This window comes from Culex pipiens, chromosome 1 (assembly GCF_016801865.2).
Source record: "Culex pipiens pallens isolate TS chromosome 1, TS_CPP_V2, whole genome shotgun sequence".
NCBI lineage: Eukaryota > Metazoa > Arthropoda > Insecta > Diptera > Culicidae > Culex > Culex pipiens.
The window spans coordinates 31,887,283-31,911,078 of NC_068937.1; the positions used below are offsets into that span (position 1 = coordinate 31,887,283).

Here is a 23,796-nt window from a genome sequence, read left to right on the forward strand (position 1 = left end):
CGCGAATCATCCAACGAAACGCGTGTATTGGTTCAATCTTCCTTCCGCGCTCTCACTTACGCACGTTTTCATTCAAACAATCATAATTGAAGAATTCGACGACGTTTTTTCCGCTAGGTTCGCTGTTGTTCCAGCGGTGTTCGGAATGACAGCCCCCATACAGTTTGAGCAGTTTTTAGGGAAAAATCGCGTTTATGATGAAAAATCAAGCATTTTCAGAAAAGTGGGGTATTGCAAAGTGTGGCAATTTCGCTAACGATCATAGTGCGTGGTGATTTGTAGTGATTAATTGTGACTGGTATTTTATTTAAACGATTTTTCTAAAAAGATGATCGATATTTTGGATAAATTGAGTTAAATGTTGCAAAAGTTAAAAGTAATGATGAAATGTTATGTAAAAGTGTTTAAACTTTACTTTTCTTCCCCTTTGACCAAAATATTGACCTTAAAAATGCATTTTGGTGATTTTTTGGAATTTTTTGGAAAAATTCGAATAACTGGCAATTTTTTGAGAAAATTGTTGTAATTATGCTGTAATATGACTCTAATAGTTTGTTCTATCAATAATACACACATAAGGAGCATTATCAATCAAATAAATCATATTTAAATCAATGTTTCAAAAGATCTTTTTGGTAAATTTGAGGAAAAAACATGAAAAATTAACTCAGCCCCTATGATTTATACATCGTTCGATTCGTTTATGCGATTGCCACACTTTACAATAACTTTCATCGACGTTAAAAAATATTTGAAGGAAATAAAAATCAAAAACTGCAAAAAAAATAATATTTCCAAGCACGCTGTCATTCCGAACATCGTTGCGTAGTGCTTCTACTCGCCACCAGGATGCGTGCACGTTTCTGTCGAATCTCTCAATAACCCGTTCATTTCTTGCATGAGTCATTCACCACCACGCTCGTGGCCAACTCTCTAGTTTCTTTCTCTCTCTTTGGAGTTCTCTCTCAGTGCAGTGTTGCCAGTTTGGTGGAGGAGGTGGATATTGCGTTGTTTTATTTGTGTTGTTGTTGCCATTATTGAATACTTAATCAACTTTTTTGGTTGAAACTTTAAAGAGTGTTTGTAAAACATGTTATCATATTGAAAAGTACAACTTTTGAGTAAAACATGCCTCAATTTTAGTTCAAATTTCATCTAAACAACTTTTTTCAAGCAGCGTTCCCAGGTTTACTGTTTTCGCAGTCAGGTTAGTCGCCCAAGCTGGCAACCCCGTTCGTGCGTCGTCCTTTCGGACTGTCTGTAACCAACTCATCAACTCTTCAGAAATAACAAAAAGAGAGCGGGGTTTCATGAGTTTGGAGACTCTTCTGCAGAAGCAGTAGCAGTTGTCGTCGAGCGGTCGTGGCCAGTAGATGTGGGGCGTCCCGTCAGCACTTTTGAACGAAAACGGTTTTTTTTTTTTGCGAGTTGATGGATTGTTGACCGTCGTGGAAGGTAGACCGGAGACGTCGTCGGGGGTAGTTCCGTTTTGCTGCAGCTAGGGGGTGTTTGCGCAAACAAATAAAAAAGAGATTGCTGAAAAAAGGTTGAAGGTGGCAGTGAAAAATCAATTTCAATCGACGAAATATTAGTGGAAATTAGATTTCCTCTGCGGATGTCGGTGAAGGTAGCAAGAATCGCAATTTTCGAGCAAATTTGAGCTGCTCTTGTTCCTCGAAAATATCCCACAAGTGTATATTAATTGCGCGATGGTGTTTGTGAAATTTTCCTCGGGCCGAAAGATGTGGCAGAGTTGTGCGATTTTCCTCGGATAAAGAAGAAGATCTCGGTACAACACGGAAACAACTAGCGCGGGAGGAAGAAACGCAACTTTTTTTTGCAAATCGCTGCAACAACACCAAGTTTGATGTAGAGAAGAGCAGAGAGGAGTTTAGCAGAAGAAGCTGTGGGAAGCAAAAACGAGTGAAAATGCTAGGCGTAATGTGCGATTAAAGCATACATAACGTACAGAGTGAAGTAATACAACAACAACAACACAACCATCAGAAGAGGAAATTCCGTTGCAAAAATTGCAAAGTGTGTGTGTTCACGATATTTTTTTTGTGTCACAACAAGTGAACGATGAGGTGAAAGTTTGTGCCGCAGTGTCCCTTAAGCAGTGCACACAGAAAGCACAGAAAACCCTCGAACCAGGAGGAAAAGAGTAGCGATATTCCTGCAACGTCATAACAGTCGAAAAAAGGGAGAAGTACGTCGCAGAAATAAGTCAAATATCACTCACGTGAAACAAAGAAGAGGAAGACCAGGAAGATGGCATCGGAAACGATGGCCGCCGCTACCGGGAACGGTGTTCAGAAGCAAAATCAGCAGCAGCAGGAGAAGCCAGAGGAGGTGGTGGCCGAACTGCGGAAGAACCACGTACAGCAGCAGCCAAAGCAACTCAAAGAGCTGCACTACGTGAATCCGTTCGTGCACAAGCTCGTGTGGGATGATCCCATCGATAAGCTGAAGGTGAGGATGAGGAATGGGGTTGATGTTTGGGGCTAGGATGTTGAAAAAATATATTAAGATGGATTGTTTCAGTATGATAACGTGAAGCGTTTGGTACGGTATGTCCACGTATCCTTCCTTCTCTGTAGCTTCTGTGAAATGTGATCCGTTAACAGAATCCTCTCTGCGGTTAGTGCAATGCAGTAGGCCTGGCCGCTTTAATGAAAGGGAACCAGAAATAACATAGGGCGTTATCCAACCAAAAGTTCTTCCTGGATGCTCTTTCAGATTGATTGTATCAGTATGGTAACACAAATAAACTGTGCATAGCATTGAGTGTAATTATACTTAGTTTAAATTTTCCATTAATCCTTTATAATTTTCCAAGCATCCTACAGTGACTTCCTTGACCTAATCAAAAGTGTGACCATATTCAATAATCAACAAATTAGATTTTAGCTGTTAATTTTTAAAAGGGCGAAAAAACAAAAACCGACGCTTAAATCTTTTTGCTGTAACAAATTTTATTTTTTTGGAAAGTGAAAGTATGGCTCTTTAAATGCATATTAAATTAATTGCAAAAAGTTTATCTATACCTGAGAAATTCTCCACCAAAACTGAAAAAAGGATTTTATTAGTGCTTTTCCTTATGCACTATCTGTAAGGTTTTTGGTGATTTTAAATTAACTTTTTATTCACAAGCAATCAAATTCCCAAAATCCGTATTTTTGATATTTTGACATTTGTTTTATGAAACGAGAACCCGCAAATTTTGAGCCTTAATTAAATATGGACACAAGTGTTGATTTCGAGTTTTGCGTAGTTTTGAAGATATAGCCACATAAAATTTAATTTTGATTTAAAACAAATCACTTTTTTAAGGTGCCAATGAGTGACCATTTCTGAAAATAAGGTTTTTGTCCCTAGTTTGGGCCTAGTACGTATTTTGGGTCTACCAAACTTAATTCAAGGAAATTGAGCTTTTCACCAAATCTGGCAGGGATCTGCCACTTGAGAATAATACATGCAGTCATTATCTTCATTTTAATGGGCAAGGATCATTCACTTTTTCCTCCTAAATTAGAAATAAAGCAAAAAATATATCACTCTTCACATTTTTCTTGGCAAATCGCTAGGTGCCCATTAGGTCCAAAATATTCACCACTTTTGCTTACCGCTTGTTAACACTCAGCGTCACGGTTTTCATCGCTCAGCACATGAATGAGAGCCGTCCCTCGAATTTCCAACCACCGGCAATGTGTTTTTATTGGTGGGTTGCACAATCCCATTGCAAAAACAATCACTAAACTGCCACCAAATCAATAAAATAACTAATTAAAGTTGCTTCGTCCATATCGAAGACAAATGGATATATTTTCGATACATTTGACAATTCTACAAACTGTGGCAGTGTGTGTGCGCTTCTCGAATTTTACAGTCTTTCTTGCATATTACGAGCTCGTTGTTTGGCTACGCAACAATTGTTTAATTATGTTTAAAACTCGTAAAGAATGATATAAATCATGACCAAGCTAATTATGCACGTAACGCAAGTGAAATCAATCACTCTAATGTTTATTTGTGGCTTAAAACATCAAAATGATTTAGCATATTTGTCGACCGAATTTGTGCGGCTGTACTCTACGAGCTGGGGCTGAACCGTACGTCAAAAAAGTTCGCCACGTGCCTCGAGATTTCAACCAATCAGAAGGTATGCCGAAAATGTGCACAAAGAAGGTCGTATGCTAGGAGCAATATCCCCAAAATAGGGGCAAAAAGTGTTTTAGTTTTTCGTGCTTTTACAGCGATATAAGGTATTTTTATCAAAATGTTGATAATGTACGAGCTTAAGCATTAAAAATCCAACTTATTCATGTATAACAAACTAGGCTGCCAATAGCAGTCTTTGAGAATTCATCAAATTAAAAGTGCGCTCTGCTTAGTAGGCCCAAAATAGGGACAAATACCCTATTTGTTTTGAGAATTTCAGAAAATTTCCCAAAATTTCGTCTGAGAAACAAGCCAATATCACAGCAACTAATGGTCCAATTTTCAATGTTAAAAAAATTTAAACAATTGTGTACCCAAGTAACATTTTTTGTTGCGGATCCTTAAATGCAACTATTTCGTAACTCCCAAAATGTGCTATCACAACATAGTTAGAACACTCGTGGTGCCCTAAAAAGCGCACGAAAATTTGGTGTTGGCAACATTTAGCCGTTTGTTTCAACTTTGTTACGACGAAGTTCCAGAAACAATTTGTTTGTCTAAATATGTCGGTAAAGTAGTTTGTTGTGTTGTCATGATGTTGCCATTATGTTGTCGTGTAATTTGCGCGAAACAAAAAAAAAATCTATTTGAACAAAAAACAAAAACAAAAGTGCCCCTGTCGGGATTCTGAACTGGTACCTTCAGATCTTCACACCTTGCCTCTACCACTGAGCCACGGATGAATTGATGAAAGGACAAATGGTTGGGCTGAACTGTATCTAAGGATTTTTGATTTCAATAATATTCTTAGCACACAAATCGGGCTAAGTCACATGTTGCAACAATGGAACCAATAAGTTTTCAATATGTTTCGATTACAAAACGAAATGGATTGTTGCAAAGTTGTTTTCAATTCGAAACGTTTGCAACATTGCAACGTATTGTTGCTAAAATGTCATTTTTATGTTTCTACAGCAAAACAAAACAAAAACTGGACTTAGTCAAATTTATCATGTTGCCAAATGCTACTTGGGTAATTTCCTGATGTCATGAAAAAAAATTAAAATTTTCGATTCAAGACTAATACTTCAAAGGGCCAAATATTCAAAAATACGAATAGAAGAAAATTTTCACGATTGAAGGAACAGAAAATAGAAAATGTAACAAAAATATTAGAAATACTGGAATTTATTTATGAATATTTTGAAATATTTTGAATTTTAACTTTACCTCATTAAACTCTTAGAAGATCAGCTCATATTTGTTGAAACATTTTGAAAAATGTCTTAGAAATCATTTTTTTAACATCAATAAGGATTGCTCATGTCTGAGAGAAAGGAAATTCTTTTAAAAAAACTTAGCAAGAATAAATTATTCTGAAAGAATGAAAAAAGTCACAAAAAATGGTTTTGACAGAATAAAAAATTCTTATTTTTTGCTTTTTTTGCATTTAAAAAAAACAACAAAAATAGTGCTGAAGCAAGAATAATTAATTTTGAAAGAATTGAAAAAGTCACAAAAATATTATAAAAACAAGACTAAATTTTGAAATAAAAAAAAAATAAAAGCTGCTCACGTTTGAAAGAATGGAAAACAGCAACAGGCTCCAGCTTCTGGAGATTCCATAATTCCGACTTCGAATCCCGTTTGCAAAAAGACCCGACTTGACATACTTCGAATCCGATTCCGAATCCACAGCCCTTCAAAAAACCTCAAGTTATTAGAGAAATAGACTAAATTTTTTTTCTTAAATATAGAATATTTTAAAGTATTTTTGAATTTAACCTATTTCTTCCTTGTCTCTATCCCATTTCCTTTGAAGTTTCAGTAAATCCTAAACTCTGTTATGTACTGCCAAGGAACTTATTTTATCTTGATTATTTATCAATAAAACCTGAATTTGATTTAAAAACAAAAAAAAAATGCAAAATCAGCCAAAATGCCAAAATATTAGGAACAGAGTATAATAATTTTTTAATCTGTCTAACACTTGAAAAATCTGGCATTCCCAGAATTATGTGGCAATCTGGAAACCCTGATAATAGCGACTTAAAGTTATATTTTTTGATTTTTTAATGTTGAGAGAGAAACGTCGTCAAAGAAACAATAATATTATTAACTCTTTTCGTTTCTGAGATACGACCATTTTGAAAATATGCACACAAATGTATATTTGTCCGATGTGCATTTGAATCGTTTCATAGTTCCATTTCTATGTATATTTTTGTTAAAGAATCAATATTGAGGTTTTGGCTTGGGTTTTGGGAACTTTGAGAAAAGTCAGGAAATATAAAAAGGGAATTGAGTGGCCATCCTGTAAAATGCCTTGATTGTTACAAGTTGTTCCGTGAATAAATTCAACTGACATTACGGAATAATGCACATAGCATTGTTGGCTGAGTACAACTCTTTTGTGCATCAGTTTTTGTTTGTTCAGGGTCACTTTTTTAAACAAAAACGATTAGGTCAAAAATCAATACTGATAACGACTTCCTGTTCAACAAAAGGCATTCCAAAAGTGGAAGTTTTTTTTATGACAATTACGCAGTGGCAGCAGCATATTTCAGTATATTAGTCATACGACGCACATCTACGTACTAAAGACGGTGTAGTCTACAAGGTTTACACTCGAGTTTCCTCCCCTGCTTACTCGGGGAACCTTCCAACCTTCACACTTGACTGGCCAGAAGACGAACAGTAAACAAAAATCTTCTACTTTAGTCTCTTGGCACTCGGCAGAAATTCCAACCCTCCTTTATTGTACTTATGCACTTATGATTTAAATATTTAACGCGTTTCTCCTTCTTTATGTTTACTAAGTTTGCTTACGTCGTAGTACTAAGCGCGTACGACCTTTTGAAAACTTCCCCGCGGCTTCAACTGAAGTGCCCGAAGCCAACTGCTGACGAGTTGATTTCAGTCCAAAAGCAGACCTTAAAGTACCTCCGGAAGCTAGTTGGTAGTACTCGTCAAGATAGTTCAAGCCGCTTAGTGACTGTTCTGGGGATGTTCAGGCAGTGAACCCTCTTCTGCTCTCTTGTGTATCGAACTGCGCATGACACCGCCGCACACCAATACTGAGAAGTATTTTGCAAAAAATTACACGAAACGATTCAAAAACATCCCGTCAGCTGAAAACCAGCTTTGTTTTGACAAGTTTTGCACCCTGCAAACTCGAATCCCCATTCTGCTGTTGCGCGTGTGGAGCAAATTGCGAGGTTTTCTTTTATTTCTTGTTTAGCCGGCAAAAATGAGACTGATATTTTTTGTTTTGCGGAACGTTGTGCGGGCCCACATGTGTGGCATTGGTTTTTTGTTGTTTTGCCACGAATGCAATGCAAAATGATGGGAACAAATTCTGTAATTTTATGTGTTTGGAATGCAGAAAAAATGCTGATGCGTTAACAATTACTGAATTCTAGAGTTTTTTTTGAATAGGTTCTATAAACATATGAAAGACAATAGTTTATAGGTCCTTTTAAAAAAAAAAAAACTCTGGAATTATTGAATTAGGAATGTTCTCAAATTAGCTTATTTGATTTTTAATTTTGAAGATAATATACTTTTGGGTAAACTTCAACATTTTTTTGATTATCTGATCTTTTTATTGTCAATGATCATCATTTTGTTTGCACTTATCGTTTTCCCACAGGAGCAGTTCTCTAGAATTTCGCTAAAAAGATTCTGATTTAAAATTTTGTATTTTTTATTTGTATGAAATTTTTTCTATCGATTTCTTTTGTCCTAACTGTCTATGATCCTAATAAGCTATTTTGCATCATAAGAATCTTTGTACAAGAAGGAAAGGATCTTCTGATCGATTTGGTGTCTTGGGCAAAGTTGTAGGTTATGATTAAGACTATACTAAAAAAATTACACTCTTGAATTAACTTACCCATTTTTATCTAATTTTGTATCACAAAAACTCGATTTCGAAAAAAAATATTCCCTTAGATTTTTTAGAAATCATAATGTAAATTTGAAACTTATTTTTCTCAAGTTTCACGATTTTTCCAATCTGTGCTCCAACTATTTTAAAAAAAATGTAAAAAGCCTCAAAGTGCTGTTTAAAATTCAAATAGTTTTCAATCAATTGTACAAGTTTAATTTGAACTGGAAATTTCAGTGTTAGCAGTTATTTTTCTCCTCCCATTTTTTGAAAACTTTAAGGAGAGACAAAATTTTAAATTAAATTTGCATTGGCTTTACTGCCCATGTTCGCATAAATGTCCCATATGCAAAAACAGCAAGCTGAGAAAAACGCATTTGAAGTTTGTCCCATACATAAGGCGACGTGTTAAGTTTTCGCGAAAAAACTGGATTTCCTCCTGACTTCTAGAACAAAGTACTGGATGTTATAGGCTTGTTTGAAAGAGCACACGATTTTGAACCAAACTACATCGATAACTCGAAATCGATGAAAATGCATATGAGACATTTATGCGATCAGGGGCAGTTTATAAAGTTTAAAAAAATACAATAGTCTCAATTTCTGCATAGAAAATCGAACGAATATGTAGTGTCCTTGATTTCGGGTTGATTAGGCGCTGAGAAAAACTCACTTTTTACAAATGTAAACTCTAAGAAGTTTTATCTTAGCATCCAGCAAATTTAAAAAGCTTTTTGCAATTTTTTATGGGTGCTTTCCTTCACAACATGTTTTTAGGCCGTTGCAAATATTTTTGAAAGTTTATGACGCCCGACCCTTCAAAACCGGCCCAAAAATCATAGGGCCAAAACAATTGTTTTTAAAACACAGTTCAGACTTGGTTATCCGCAGGCTTTGGCATAATTTCAAACAATTATTCGTTGTCTTTTTTTTATTGTCGAGCTTAAGTATGACCTCCTAAATGATTTATTTTTTTCAATCCAAGATGGCGGCAAAAATGGCGGTGATGAAATATTGAAAACATGCACCATTGAAATTTGACTAGAATGAAGTCTGTAAGGCCGTTGCAAATATTTTTTGAATTTATGTCCCTCGACTCTGATCAAGGGGAGGGGGGGAGGGGATGGCAAAAAAATAAAACAAGTTAAAAAATTGAATTCACGAGCCATAATATATCTCATCAACTAATGGTTAGATTTTCAATACATTTCAATAAAACATTCGTGAAATTTTCCGACTTTTTTAAAACATTATTTAAATTTTGTTTATCAAGGCTAACATTGAAATAGTGCGATACATTCAATATTACGCCCTTTTGAAATCATTTCAAATGTTATTCTTGATTAAAAAAATCAAAATAAAAAATGGGGATTTAGAGGGTAAATTAACCCTCTACTGCCCAAATTTTTTTTTCGAAAATATTTATTTTTCCCGTGTTCAGGATGTCATTTTGAGCAACTTTTGTTCTACGAAAAACTTTTCTTATCTTGTTTATGTTTTTCTTGTTTTATTGTTAGTATTTTAATTTGCATTTATCTTGTTTAGTTTATGTTTGTTTTTGGTAGTATTTGGCCTATTCTACCACCTAATATAATTACATTTTGCCTATCTAATTTTTTCACGATTTTACAGTCACTTTTTCAATTTTTTGCATGTTTTTCACATTTTCTGCTATAGAATGGCACCATCATCATTTAAATTGCAAAAAAATGCGTAGAGGCATAGTCTGGGACACTACAAAAATTACTGCATACTTCTTTTTACTGAAAATATAGGAAATGTTAGTAAAAAACATAGACATTTTTAAAAACATTGGCAAAGTCACATTAAACAAGTCCAACCCTGAAATTTTCTAAACTTTTAAGAGTTTTTCTTTCCAATGCTTTTAAAAGATCAAAAATTAGTCAAAAAATGGATTTTTGGCGATTTTTAAGATCGAAGCCCGTCTAAAGGCGGGGTTAGGTTGTAGAGGGTTAAAATAAATAAATTCTTGTATTAGTAATATTCGTGCTAAATTTAAAAAAAAATAAAAACAAAAAAAAATTGAAATTTGAAAAAACACACCAGAATTTTAACAATTCAATGCAAAAAGACATGGAAAATACACTATACAACAGTACAGTCAGTTTGCAGTCAATAGTCTTCAAAAAAAATCTAAAAAATAATTTTGTTGAGAGTCGAGTGACATGAACTTCAAAACATTACTATTTAAAACACTAAAAAAAAAGCATTTTTCACTCATTTCATTGACCTTGCAACGATGCGTTAAACTTTGTTTATTTGCTTGGGGGCTGCTATTTTCCAATTATTTTTTCGCACATTCGGTCAGTGCTAATAATTTCCCTCCACGTTTTCTTTTTGTCCGGGCATCTTGGTCGCTTCACAGGGTGTGTGGGGGACGGTAAATTTAAACTCAATTTGTTTGGTGGGTGGTGTTTGCCTTTAGCTGCCCATCACTTTTCATTCACCCTGATGGGACTGGGACATAAACAAAGAGGTCGAAAAATGAACTGTTAAAAAATGACTTTTGAAACAGTTGCCCAAATACATAAAACGTTACATAAATAATTGCAAATCATGAGTTGTATTAAAAATACTAAAAAGATTAATTATTCAATCCACTTATCTCTGAACCGGAAAGAGATGGGGGTGCGTTTGCACTACCGTCTTGACAGACAGCGGGGGCCTCACCAAAATAGAGCTGCTTCGCACCCGTCATTCACCTGAAGACGACCACGGAATTGTTCAAACGCCCGTTGAGTTCACTGAAGCTCGACATCTCTCTCGGTCGAGCCTGATAAATGTTTGATATAACTTTATCGATTTGTTACGACCGGTAGTTATAGCATCAAAAGATGGTCGAATTTTGGGTGTGCATCTCGCGAAATTGAACCCCAATTTCGGAGAAATTGCAATTTTCACTTGAAAAAAATATTGCTGCATGCCGAACAATAATTCAATTTGATGATTGCACACTTTGAGGATAAAGTTTACTGATTCCACCTTCGCCGGTGTCACTTTTATTTGTTTTCTCGCGGCCGACTGTAATTTTACGTTGTTTTCGGTGCATGTTTACGTAATTTTAATTGTATGCTTTCAGTGCAGCACTCCCTCACACAGTGCGATGCAGTGTTGCCTGGAACGTCTTCTTTGCACATGGCTTTATAGTCAATGTGAGAGGCACGTGAGACGAATCCGCAAACAGTTTCTTTCGGTCTTGATTGGTTTGTCGATTCAACACCACAGTCAGCAACTGAAAAAGTCTCATGGGCGTTGTATTGTTGATTCTCTAAGTGCATTGTGATGAAATGTTGTTTGGTGCAAAATTTCCAGAAAAGATGATGGTTTAAACCACAATTTGCCAGCAAAAAATGTCAAAAAGTAAACAAAATAAAACACATACTACTGATTATAAAATAGCTCATTTACCAGTAAGAAAAAAGTCATGCTTTTGCTTGAACAGCCTCCTACTTTGTAGATGTAAACAAAGTGGGATCATTCGAAAACCACGTTACGCATTCTCTCTATTCATCACCCAGGTTTAAACTATCTTTCTTTCTTTATCTAGAATTATTTTTCTCTTGTGAAATTTTGATATTTTTTTCAATAACGTCACTTCCATAACTCTGTGTTTTTTTCCAGACCGCCCTCCTCACAGTATTCCTGCTGCCATTCCGGGTGATACTCATCATCGTCTGCCTGGTGATCGCGTGGACCCTGGCTAACATCGGCCTGTACGGGCTGTCCCGGGAGGAGCTGCGCACAAAGCCCTTGTCCGGCTGGAGGCGGTGAGTTCTAAAACTTCAACTTCAATGAAAAAAAATATGAAATTTGAATTTAGTTGCAGTTTCCTGTAGGTTTTAAGTTTCTTTTTAGGGATTTTTTTATAGGTTAAGTTTGTATTATTAGCACTAACGATAGATTACTAACTCTAACCTTTTAGGTTTGTCCCTAACATTGCTACAAAGTAAGCATTTCAAATATGCACTCGAACTCGGAACAATTCCCTCTTAACAATTACGACCGTTCGTCCGTAAACTTGAACTTGTGCAGCACACTGCCAGTCAATAGTTTGCATAATCCTTGTCGATGCTAATTTAGCTTGTACCTCGTTATAACTGGTTCATTCAGTGAATAGAATTGTGGGTTTCGTCTTTTTTAAGATCTAGAGTAAATTTTGAATATTTCGTAAATATTTATCAGAAAATATTTCAAAACTTGCTCAAAATCGTCAAATCGACCTTCAACTGGTCACACCCCCCTAGCAATATGTCATCGCGGTGCAACTAATTACCGGTCCGTCCAAGTGCACGCGACTAGCCGGCCGCTTATCGCAGAAGGCCGCGCCGCACGCGCCCCTTACCGGTTATTTACTAACAAACGGTTCGCCGGACGAGTTGTTTACTATATTAGTTGCGGGTTTGTTTACACTTTCGCTATTGAGGTGGTGTTATCACGGCATAGATAAGACACAGATTGGTTGCCGAATTGGGTGTAATTGAGCTTAATTTTTGACAGGGGAGCTCGATTGACATTTGAACTCTTCGTAATTTGACAAATAACATTCGAAATAACTTTCTTAAGAAAATGATTCGTTCAATTCCCGAAAGTAAACATTCATGCATCTGAAAAGGGGATCGTTTGCTCATTGCACCCACAGACCAGAACCACACCACTGTAAAGTGAGTCATTTGTATTTACGCCACACCACATTACGATGACGCGGCGTCATTTTTGTTTGAACTTGTTTGTGGTGGTGGTACCTGCTGTGTGGCGTGATCTGCTCGCGCGACGTTTGTTCAAATCCGGCGAAAGTGTCCGCTGAGGGAGACAAAGCAATGGAAAATGGAATTAACTTGAATGTTTGTACTTGTTGGGTACCAACTTTTTATTGGGTTTTGTTAAAATCGAAACAATGTGATTTGAGCCCTTTTGAAATGTTAGTCTTGATTCCAAAATTTTCATAATATTTTTCATTAAGAGATAATAAATCTTCACAAAAATTTAATTTTTCAAAATTGAAAATTGGACTATTAGTTGCTAAGAAATTGCTCGTTTCTTTTTCTTTTACTCGTTGTATTTCAGCAACCAGAGGTCCAAACTTCAATGTCTCTTACGCAATTTTATTGGAAATTTTCTGAACTCTTCGAAAACATTTTTTAAGGACACTATTTGAAAAAGTCGTCAAGTTACAGTCCAGACTCGATTATACTACTCTAGAATGATTTAGATGGCGGCCAAAATGGTGGTGATAACTTAAAATGCAATTTTCAATTTTTAAGGCAACCAAATGTTCAAATTTAACTAAAATGGGGTTGGAACTTTCAGGAGTTATTGAAAATCATCTTTTAAATGTATTTAATAAATTTTCTGTGATATGAAATAATGTGATTTTCTACATGTATGTAACCTCTTAAAAATATTTTTTTCGTTGTCTTCACGCAGAAAAATGTTTTGTAGAATCAGCCTGTACGAGGTTTGAATCAACAAAATTTTTGTTGAATATAATCAACGCCGATTTTGCGTTGGAACAAACCTTGATTTTCTCAATTCCACAAAAGTCTTTTGTTGTTTTAAAAAATCTGCTTTGACGTTTAGCGTTGAGTCAACAAAAATCATGATTTTCAAATCAACAAAACGTTTTGTTGATTCAAATATGTCTTATTTTTCTGCGTGTTATTTTTGGTTGGCAAGCTCAAGTATAATCCCTACACGGAGAAAAAACAGTTCCCAAAATCGTGAACAAGCGTTCATGAAATTCGGAATCACGGACAAAATGTTCAAATTCCATGGTACGATTTTGAAAAACGTACCATGAAATTTGAACACGTTTTTTGTGGTTCCGAATTTCATGAACGTTATTCACGATTTTGAGAACTCTTTATTCTCCGTGTGAACTTCGCTGATCTCGGTATTAACTTTTCAATAGGGCGAATCCGTAGATGCAAACAGGCAGTCTATCCCTTTCTTACTCAACGTGTTTGTTTACATCTAAAGATTCGCCCTATTGAAAAGTTAAAACGGTTTTAAAAAAATCAATCCAAGATGGCGGCCAAAATGGTGGTGGTGAAATATTGAATAAATGCATTTTGTAACACACAAAGCAGATTCGTTAATTCGAATTGAACTATTGTGGATTAAGCTCGTAGCTGGATTTTCTGGCATCTTCTCACGGTCATTGGAAACGGTCGTGGATAGACCTAGGGGTTCCCAGTTGGAGTGAAAAAAATCAATTTATAGATAAATTATGGATTAACATTTTGCTTCTTTATCACTTCTCCGACATCAGGAATAATTGTTTGAACATGCTCGCAATTTTCTTATTCGGTCGGAAAAACATTATTTTTCTTGATAAAACTTTCATTTTTAATCACATGATCACCCCTAATTCTGGCTCGATGCCGCCATCATGCGACCGCGTGCTCCGTTTGTTTGTCAACAAATCTGCAGCTAGATGGTGAGACGAAGTGAGGGGGGAAGAGATTTTGACATTTTTATGCCCGCTTCTGGCCCGCCGCCTATTTCGTCGGTCACTGAGCCGCCGGTCGTTTCCAGTGACCGAGTCCAGCTAGGTACTGATCGTACAATACATTCGAATTAGCGAATCAGAATCCCCTAATTGGACCTACTGACAGCTGTCAAAAGCAGGAAACCACGTGCTCCGAAATCAACGAATTGGCCGATGCACGAAGTGATTTGTTTACATTTTTTTTGGTACACTCCGCCAACGTCAAACCATACAAAATTGCTGCCGGATCTTTTCCGGGAGAGATCCGGAAAAAATATCCGGCAGCAATTTGTATTGATTTGACGTTTGCTGAGGGTGCCAAAAAGTTTGGTTATGTTCTGCTTGCAAAAGACAATAAAAGGGTCGAAATGTAAACATTAGTTTGGCAACTCAGTTTTGACGTTTAAGCAAGCTTCCCATGCGCCAGTGCCAACGCACACCGCGGGTTTGGTTTTCTAGCTTCGGTACGTGCCTGAACCCATTTGTGTATTGGTATCTTGGTACATCGTACCAGCGCACCACGACACTCTCGGCTCGCCCCATCGGTTTTGTTTCTGGCACCCACCTATGGCATGAACCCAGCGTGCCGTGGTACGCGCCGTGGTATTGAACCCGTTTTGTACCACCAGCGCGTACCACGGCATGTACCTCGGCTCGTAACGAGTGAAGCACCTTGGCTCATATACCGGATTCATGCCATGGCTGAGTGCCAGACACAAAACCGACGCGGCGAACCGAGAGTGTCGTGGTGCGCTGGTACGATGAACCAAAATACCCTCGGTTCGTGTGAGTCGGGTACGGGTGTAAACCGAACAAAGCAGGCGCAAAGCAAACCCGAGGTACGAGTGAACCGCGTGTACCGCACGGTGCAGGGAAGCTTGCGTTTAAGTGTTTTTTTAATTCGAATACGTTCGAATTAGCGAGCATTCGAATTGGCGGACATTCGAAGTAGCAAAATTCGAATTAACGAATCCTTTCTGTAAGAGACAATCAACCGCCAAATTTAAAGGAATTTTGCAGAGTGGGACCATCCATAAACCACGTGGACACTTTTTTGGGAATCTGTTAAAAAAAATACAAAATATTTTTTTTGTGAAAGAGAAAATACTTGGAAATGTTTTGTTTGCTTATTATAACTGTTTTATTAATTTTTTAGATTATAAAAGTTTGAATTACAATAAAAATTACTTTCAAAACGTTTTGATATGCATTTACTGCTTTCCAGTGATAATTTACATAATTTTCTGAAACAAAACGAAGTCTTTTTAGATTTTGCGTTTGTTGAAGGGCATGCAAATGAAAAATCCCAAGCTTTATGAAAATTATGTTTTTAGGTTGAAAACCGATCAAAAGCGGCTTCGTTATAACTAGACCTTTTGAAATGAAAATATGAAAAAAATATTATGAATAGTAATTTGTTGTTAAAACTTTTTAGAAAACATTTTTTTGGTCTCAGGAGAAAAACGGGAATTTGAAAATTAAAATCTAGTAGCCACCTTAGGTGTGTCTAACTTCGGAGAATTGAGCCTGAACTGTACATCTTAATAAAAATCTTCCAAAAAGAATCAATCTTTTGTTCAGTGGATTCAGAAATACAGTTTTTTTAGAGCGAGTCGATAAATCAGTTAAATAATCGGCACAAAAAAATAAAAAAAAGTTATACACAATATTTCTTGTATCTTTACACACTGAGAAAACCTCATGTTGACTTTTATTTCTATAGAAATGATCTTGGTCCTGCACTGAAATAAAAAAAAGTACCAAATTCCTTAATTCTAGGTATTTTGGCTCCTTTCCTTATTTAGTAATCTGGTTTTTTGGATTACTTAATAAGAAAAGGAGGCAAAATTCCTAGAATTTAGGAATTTGGTACTTTTTTTATGTCAGTGTAGGATTGCGAGAGCGTTATGCTCAGGAAGTAATTTTCTTACCAAAAAAATGCTTTATTTTTGATAATCGAAAACAAGGCCTTTGAACGAATGAACACAATTTCTTGTTGGTTCACGCGCGAGAGGTTTGGACTCTCGCAATGAGGCACTATTCTACCGTTTGATTTTGGTAGAATTATGCTCTCGGCCTTCGGATATGGGTGAAATTAAATTGAAATCAAATCAAGATTTCGCCGTCGTTTTCTTATTAAATAACCGTCACACTTTTTGGAACCAGTCTCTAAAAGCCAAACTTGATCAAAGATGGCTGGATTTTCCATTCTGATAACAAGGCACGTGGAGTGACGCTAACTTTTAATTTATTTCAAAGTCCAAAAGGGCAAAAACCAAGTCATGCAATGTCGAAATCCAACCCGGGATTACCTTTCCTTCCACAATTATCAATTTCCAGAAGCCATGCGAACACAATCGACGATAAAAGCTTTAAAAGCTCAGCCAAGATTATTGCTGCCAAAATTTCCGCATCGCCCGACCTCGTTTATCGCACTTCTCTCTTGTTCTTGAACAAAGTCGGACGCGTCGCCAATCTTTTCGCTAATCACTCTCTTTCGGGGTCTGCTAAGCAACAGCCTTCCCCCCTTCATTTTTGACACGTGCGAACTTGAGCTACTCGGCCATAGTTCAATAACCGGCCTGCTGGATGTCGTCACGCCGTCCGACACACACTCGTCTTCTGTTGTGGTGGTGAATTGTTCAAATACCGCACACATAACACGCGCGCTCAACCAGTCAAACCTGCCTGTCTCATCTGGGCTGTATTCATTCATGACATAATATAAAAAAAAATAGTTTTTCCATGCTGATTTTGCGCTATCAAAAACTCGTTCGGCGAATCTTCCACGCACAGGTCTAGACGATTTTGTGAGGTTAGGCCTGTTTGAGTGTGTTTGTAAATTTTGCGAGCGAAAGAGTGTACGAAAATTCAAGTTCAACCTTTGATCAACGATCTGACCACGCTGCTTTTTGTTACGGCTTCCTCTGGCTGTGTGTGAGTTGAATCATTTCTGGTGTAACATTTTTTTTTAAATAAAGGAAAAAAAGTGAATTAGAAAATGCCAGTTTTAACCGACAATTAAACAACAAAAACATTTAATTTCAATTTCAAAGTTGAAAAAGCATGTCTCGACTCTGGCTTAGCCCTTTTTAAATGTTAGACTACCAGTTCGCGAACATGTGGCGTGTTGCTGTGACGCGTCGCTGTGTCTGTGTTGTGGCGTGGAAACGCGACGCGGCATGTTGGTAGAATTCGGATACGCTTGGCGTGATGAATTCAACGGCGTGGCGCTTAGAGTGTACAATTAAGTAAATTTGTTTCCTAAATTTATCGGCGACAAATTGATGTTTGAATCGATCGTTTCGAGATAATTTGTTAATAGCATGCCAAATGCATCTTTTCTGTCGACCCTACTATTTTTAGGACCTTTATTTGGACATTCTCTTGCTATTTCACTAATAAAAGGAATACTTTTTGAACAAAAAACTTCATTTCAAAGACTATTTTATCCTGAGCAGCAAAACACTGCCTCGAAATTGCTTCTCTCATAATTGTGGGATGTTATTGTGCCTCCCACAATTGTGGAACACCTGAATTTAACTGATATTTTCACAAAAAAAGTTATCAGACCATTCATAAAACATAACTAAGCTTGAATTTCGTTGGTTTCAGTGCGTGAAGTCATTATTTTGTAAAAATTATGTACTCATGGAGAGAACCAAAGTTTGTTTACATCCGTAAGAAAAAAGTGTTCCGAATTTGTGAATTTCAAGGGTCAAAGTTTTTCTTCAAAAGCTTGATATAAAAGTTAAAATTTGCAGTTGTTCGGTACAGCATTCGAAGTTCGCAAGAAAAGCTTTGAAGGTAAAAGCGAATCATTAAGTTCAATTATCGGTTTCCTATGATTTTTCGAACATTGGCCGATCTGTAAACTGTTCCGAATATGAGGGATGACTGTAATATCGTTCTCAACATTTCTAGAGTTTTTTTTTTAAAAGTTCTTATAAACATGTAAAACACAATAACTTGTAAAAATTTAAAAAAAAAACTCTAGATTTGTTAGAAAGCCTTTGGATTTGTAATTTGATAAATATGTTTTGTGAGGAATTTTAAAACATCAATTATTGATAAGGGACCATCCACAATCGACTTGAAACAATTTAAAATGCATTATCCTGTGTTGCTTATTATTTTTAGCATGATTGAACCAGTTAAAAAATATTTAGATTTTTTGTTAAATTTCAATGTACAGTTATATTGTTTCCTTCAACACCAGGTTTTTTTTTAAACTTGCGATTTAAAATCAAGTGCACTGGTGTGTCATCATTTTACAACCTTTTTTCATGGAAATGTTGATTTCGTGGCTATTTTTCAATTTTCCATTAAAAAAAACTATTGAAAGAATGTCATGTTTTGTTCTCTTTAATATTCAAATGACGAAGTGGTAAAAAAATACACGCAATATAAAAGAAAGCATCTGATTTTTTTTTCAGTTTTATTTATTGTAATAACCTAATTTATATGTTTAAAAAAATCACATATGGCTCGCTTGCTCATGATAGCTTTAAATTTGGCCCGCTATTCAAAGACTTTGAGCACCCCTGATCAAAGTTGAGCAATTCTTATTTTTTATCGATTTGATGCCTTCAGCAAAGTTTTAAATATGGATAAGGACTAACCTGAAAAAAAGAAATGATACAGGTTATAGATTTTTTTGTGATTTTTAATTTTACTTTTTGTCTCTAAAAATAAATTTGCAAAAAAAACACTCTAGGGGACAAAAAAACACACTAGGGGACATCAAATGCCAACTTTTCAGAAATTTCCAGAATAGGCAAAAAATCTTTTACCGAGTTATGAATTACTGAATCAATACTAATTTTTACAAAAAAATCGAAATATTGATCGCAAAATTTCTTCAACTTCATTTTTCGATGTAAAATTGAATTTGCAATCAAAAAGCACTAAAGTGAAATTTTGATAAATTGCAGATATCTCAGCAACTAATGGTCCAATTTTCAATGTTAAAATATGAAATAATCGTAAAATTTGCCGATATTTTCAAAAACAATATTTTTTAAAATCAAGACTAACATTTAAAAAGGGCTTTTCGGGAAAAAATTGTACACGAAATAAAATTTCTTCCGATTTTGTTGTTTATCTTTTCTTTACTCAAAATTAAATTCTCAACACACTTATTTCTTTTGATTCTATATATATAAGGTTGTTTTTGGAAAATATCGAAATCCTGATCAAAATAATCATTAAAAATAATTTATAAAACAAAACCGAATTTGCAATTCAAAAAAAAAACTTAACAATATTTTTTCATAAAACTTGTAGGCATAAATTTTCTATTATTTCCTTTTTTTGCATTTTGAAAATACTTCTTGAAAGAAAAGCACCCCTGAAAAAATGGGTTTTCCTGCATTTTTTTCTCTGGAATTTTGATTTGATGAAAATGATTTCTCCAAATGTCACCTAATTCACCTGTAATTTTTAACTGACGACATCTCAGAAACTCTTGATCTGACATTCAATCTAGATTACTTTTTCAAAACAACCAATGCGCCATGGGCTTTCTATGTACATAGGACCTTTTGAAAAAGTAAGAGAGCAATGTAAAAAAATGAAACTTTTGCGAAATTTACTAACCTTTTCAATAAAAATTATTTCAAGTTTTTAAATCAAGCTTAACCTTTCGGAAGTCGCGTCAAAAAAAAAATACACGAGCAGTCGCGTCGTGTACTTTGTACACATTTCAGAAATTTCTAAATAATTCGAAAACTACTGTCCTTAGAACCAAACAATGTTCTACAAAGTTGTAGGGTAGGTCTTATAGAATGCCATGAGTGACCAGACCAACTTCCAGATTGTCCCGGCGACCCCCGGAGATGTTCCGGAGGAGGGACAATTCCGGAATTGTGGACCACCGGACATGATGGGTATCAAACTTCAAGATTTTCAAAGATAAACAAGACTATTGAGATTTTGAGGACCATGAGTGACCTGACCACCCTCCAGATTGTCCCGGTGACCCCCGGGGATGTTCCGGAGGAGGGACAATTCCGGAATTGTGGTCCACCGGACATGATGGGTATCAAACTTCAAGATTTTCAAAGATAAACAAGACTATTGAGATTTTGAGGACCATGAGTGACCTGACCACCCTCCAGATTGTCCCGGTGACCCCCGGGGATGTTCCGGAGGAGGGACAATTCCGGAATTGTGGTCCTCCGGGCATGATGGGTTTTAAACTTTAAGATTTTCAAAGATAAACAAGACTATTTACATTTTGAGGTCCATGAGTGACCTGACCACCCTCCAGATTGTCCCGGCGACCCCCGGAGATGTTCCGGAGGAGGGACAATTCCGGAATTGTGGACCACCGGACATGATGGGTATCAAACTTCAAGATTTTCAAAGATAAACAAGACTATTGAGATTTTGAGGACCATGAGTGACCTGACCACCCTCCCGATTGCCCCGGTGACCCCCGGGGATGTTCCGGAGGAGGGACAATTCCGGAATTGTGGTCCTCCGGGCATGATGGGTTTTAATCTTTAAGAATTTCAAAGATTAAAAAGACTATTGACATTTTGAGGACCATGAGCGACCTGACCACCCTTCAGATTTTCCCGGTGACCCCCGGGGATGTTCCGTAGGAGGGAAAATCCGGAATTCTGGTCCTCCGGGCATGATGGGTATCAAACTTTCAAAGATTCAAAGATTTTCAAAGATAAACAAAAACATTAATATTTAGAATTCATTGGTAAATTGACCAACCACCGGATTGTTCCAGTGACACTCCCCCCCCCCCCCCCCTATCTCTCCCTCCCTTTTGAACAATTTTCTATATAAAAAAAATCTGCGTAGCAATCGCCATCAATTGATTGAAAAATCTTCAATGAAATAGAAGTGCCTCCAACTAAAATCAATTCAAAGTAGGGCGTCCAATTTTCCCGGGTTTTGAATTTTCCGGGAAACGGGAAATATTTTTGAAATCCCGGGAATTTCTGGGATCCAGGGAAATTTTTAAAATAGTCATTAAATTTATGATTTCAAATATTTGTCATGTTTTCCAAGCTTAAAATCATAGAATTAGCACAATACTATTCATTGGTAATAATCTACACTTCAATCTAAACAAGACTAGCAGTTTTTAGATAGCTTGAAAGATTTGTTTTGTTCTTTGTTGTGCTTTAGTTTCTAATCTAATTTCTAATCCAATGTGATTCAAATTAAATATCCCTTAAAAATATTAAAAACATGGCATGACTAGAACAGCCTAAAAAAATCTTTTTAAATGCCTAAAATAACAAATGAAAATACAACAAATAAATTTAAACCAGCCAATTAAATTTTAGATAAGTTTAGACATTCATGTTTTACATAAAACAATATTTTACAAAATATCTTAAGTCGCTACCGCCAACTAGGGAAAATCGGGACTACGTCTCAGTAGGTACAGGAGATTTTAGACCAATTAATTTGGAGAGCGGTGTACTAATTGTTCTGTTCTGTTTTTGTTTTAACTGAAATCAATAAAAAAAATCAAAACGTTATGCAAAAATTGACAAAAACAGCTGTCTTAATTCGATACATTCGCCTTTATTTGCCAAAAATGTTTCATGAAAAATAATATTTGATTAAAAAAAAATTTTCAGTTTAAAATCATGAATATACGTACTACGTAGTCTTTTCAACAATTTTGCTTTATAAGTCAAATCAATGCTGATAAAAACTCTGGATATATGTTTAATTTTTTTTTATCGTTGTTCATATATTTCCACAACAAAATCTGAATTTCCAGACCAACATTTGATTTTTTTCCAATTTCGGGACAAAATACAAAAATCCTGGGATTCATGAATTCCCGGTTTTGGAAAAATCCCGGGAATTCCCGGGATGGAAGCACTAATTCAAAGTGCATTTTCCTGATTTGATAATTATCTTTTACATTTTTGGGCTCCATTTGAAATATTTTCAATGTGAATTTCCATACACATTCCCCCTTTTTTGTCGAGCTTGGGAGTTTAGATGTTTATATTGTTTGATCAAAAATAATTCTGGAATATCTGGAAATCTATTCTTGAGTATTTCTCAAATAAATAACGCCGACGCGTTGAGTTCTGTTGTCCGAAACGAAGTGAGTTAATTTGCTTTCAACAAGTTAGGCCGTTGCAAATATTTTTCAAAGTTTACGTCGCCTCGCCTCTTTTACCTTCAAAAATGGTTCGAATAATCAGGGGACAATTTTTTTTCATGAAACTGGAAAATCTCAATGGAAATAGAAGTCAAATCTACTCAAAACAATCTGAAACGCTAAGAAATATTGGAAACTTATGATTGCAAAACCATTGAACAGGGGTATAATGCATTTCAAAACAGTTTTTTCATTGAAATGTTGAAACCGTAGCCTGTAATTTCAATTTTCTGACCACCACCCTCCCCCCCCCTGCTGACCGTATAATTTTGCGTTGTTCGAGATATGGTTGGCCAGAAGGGTGACAAGAAAAAAATAAAAAGTATGTAAAATCTTAAGAGTTACCCTCTGGCTCGATTCTTTAGTAATAAGTAACTGTGCCAATTTTGAGCCAAATCGGTTAACATTTAGGGGTCGCTTTTTATTGTTGAAGTTTGTATGGGGAAAATCGCGAAAATGTATGGGGAAAAACATCGCTTCAGGATTTTGGCAGCAGGTGGCGCAGTTTTCGCCCAACCAAATTGTGGACCACAATTCCGGAATTGTGCCTCCTCCGGAACATCCCCGGGGGTAACCGGGACAATCTGGAGGGTTGTCAGGTCAATAATGGTCCTCAAAATGTCAATAGTCTTGTTTATCTTTGAAAATCTTGAAGTTTTATACCCATCATGTCCGGTGGACCACAATTCCGGAATTGTCCCTCCTCCGGAACATCCCCGGGGGTAACCGGGACAATCTGGAGGGTGGTCAGGTCAGTCATGGTCCTCAAAATGTCAATATTCTTGTTTATCTTTGAAAATCTTGAAGTTTGATACCCATCATGTCCGGTGGACCACAATTCCGGAATTGTCCCTCCTCCGGAACATCCCCGGGGGTAACCGGGACAATCTGGAGGGTGGTCAGGTCAGTCATGGTCCTCAAAATGTCAATATTCTTGTTTATCTTTGAAAATCTTGAAGTTTGATACCCATCATGTCCGGTGGACCACAATTCCGGAATTGTCCCTCCTACGGAACATCCCCGGGGGTAACCGGGACAATCTGGAGGGTGGTCAGGTCAGTCATGGTCCTAAAAATGTCAATATTCTTG

At 36.2% G+C, this 23,796-nt stretch overlaps 1 protein-coding gene across 2 annotated transcripts in view; it reads left to right on the plus strand.

The window, feature by feature from the left end:
- Window positions 1–1,337: 1,337 nt before the first annotated feature.
- The window catches only part of LOC120419615 (lysophosphatidylcholine acyltransferase), a 45,513-nt gene continuing 23,054 nt past the window's right edge, over window positions 1,338–23,796 (plus strand). The window contains exons 1-2 of one of the 2 annotated variants that reach the window (XM_039582357.2): window positions 1,338–2,472; window positions 11,693–11,838. In XM_039582357.2, coding sequence (XP_039438291.1) covers window positions 2,272–2,472; window positions 11,693–11,838 — 347 coding nt within the window. In that variant the 5' untranslated portion in view covers window positions 1,338–2,271. The remainder of the gene's footprint in view (window positions 2,473–11,692; window positions 11,839–23,796) is intronic. The other variant, XM_039582356.2, reaches the window with a different exon arrangement.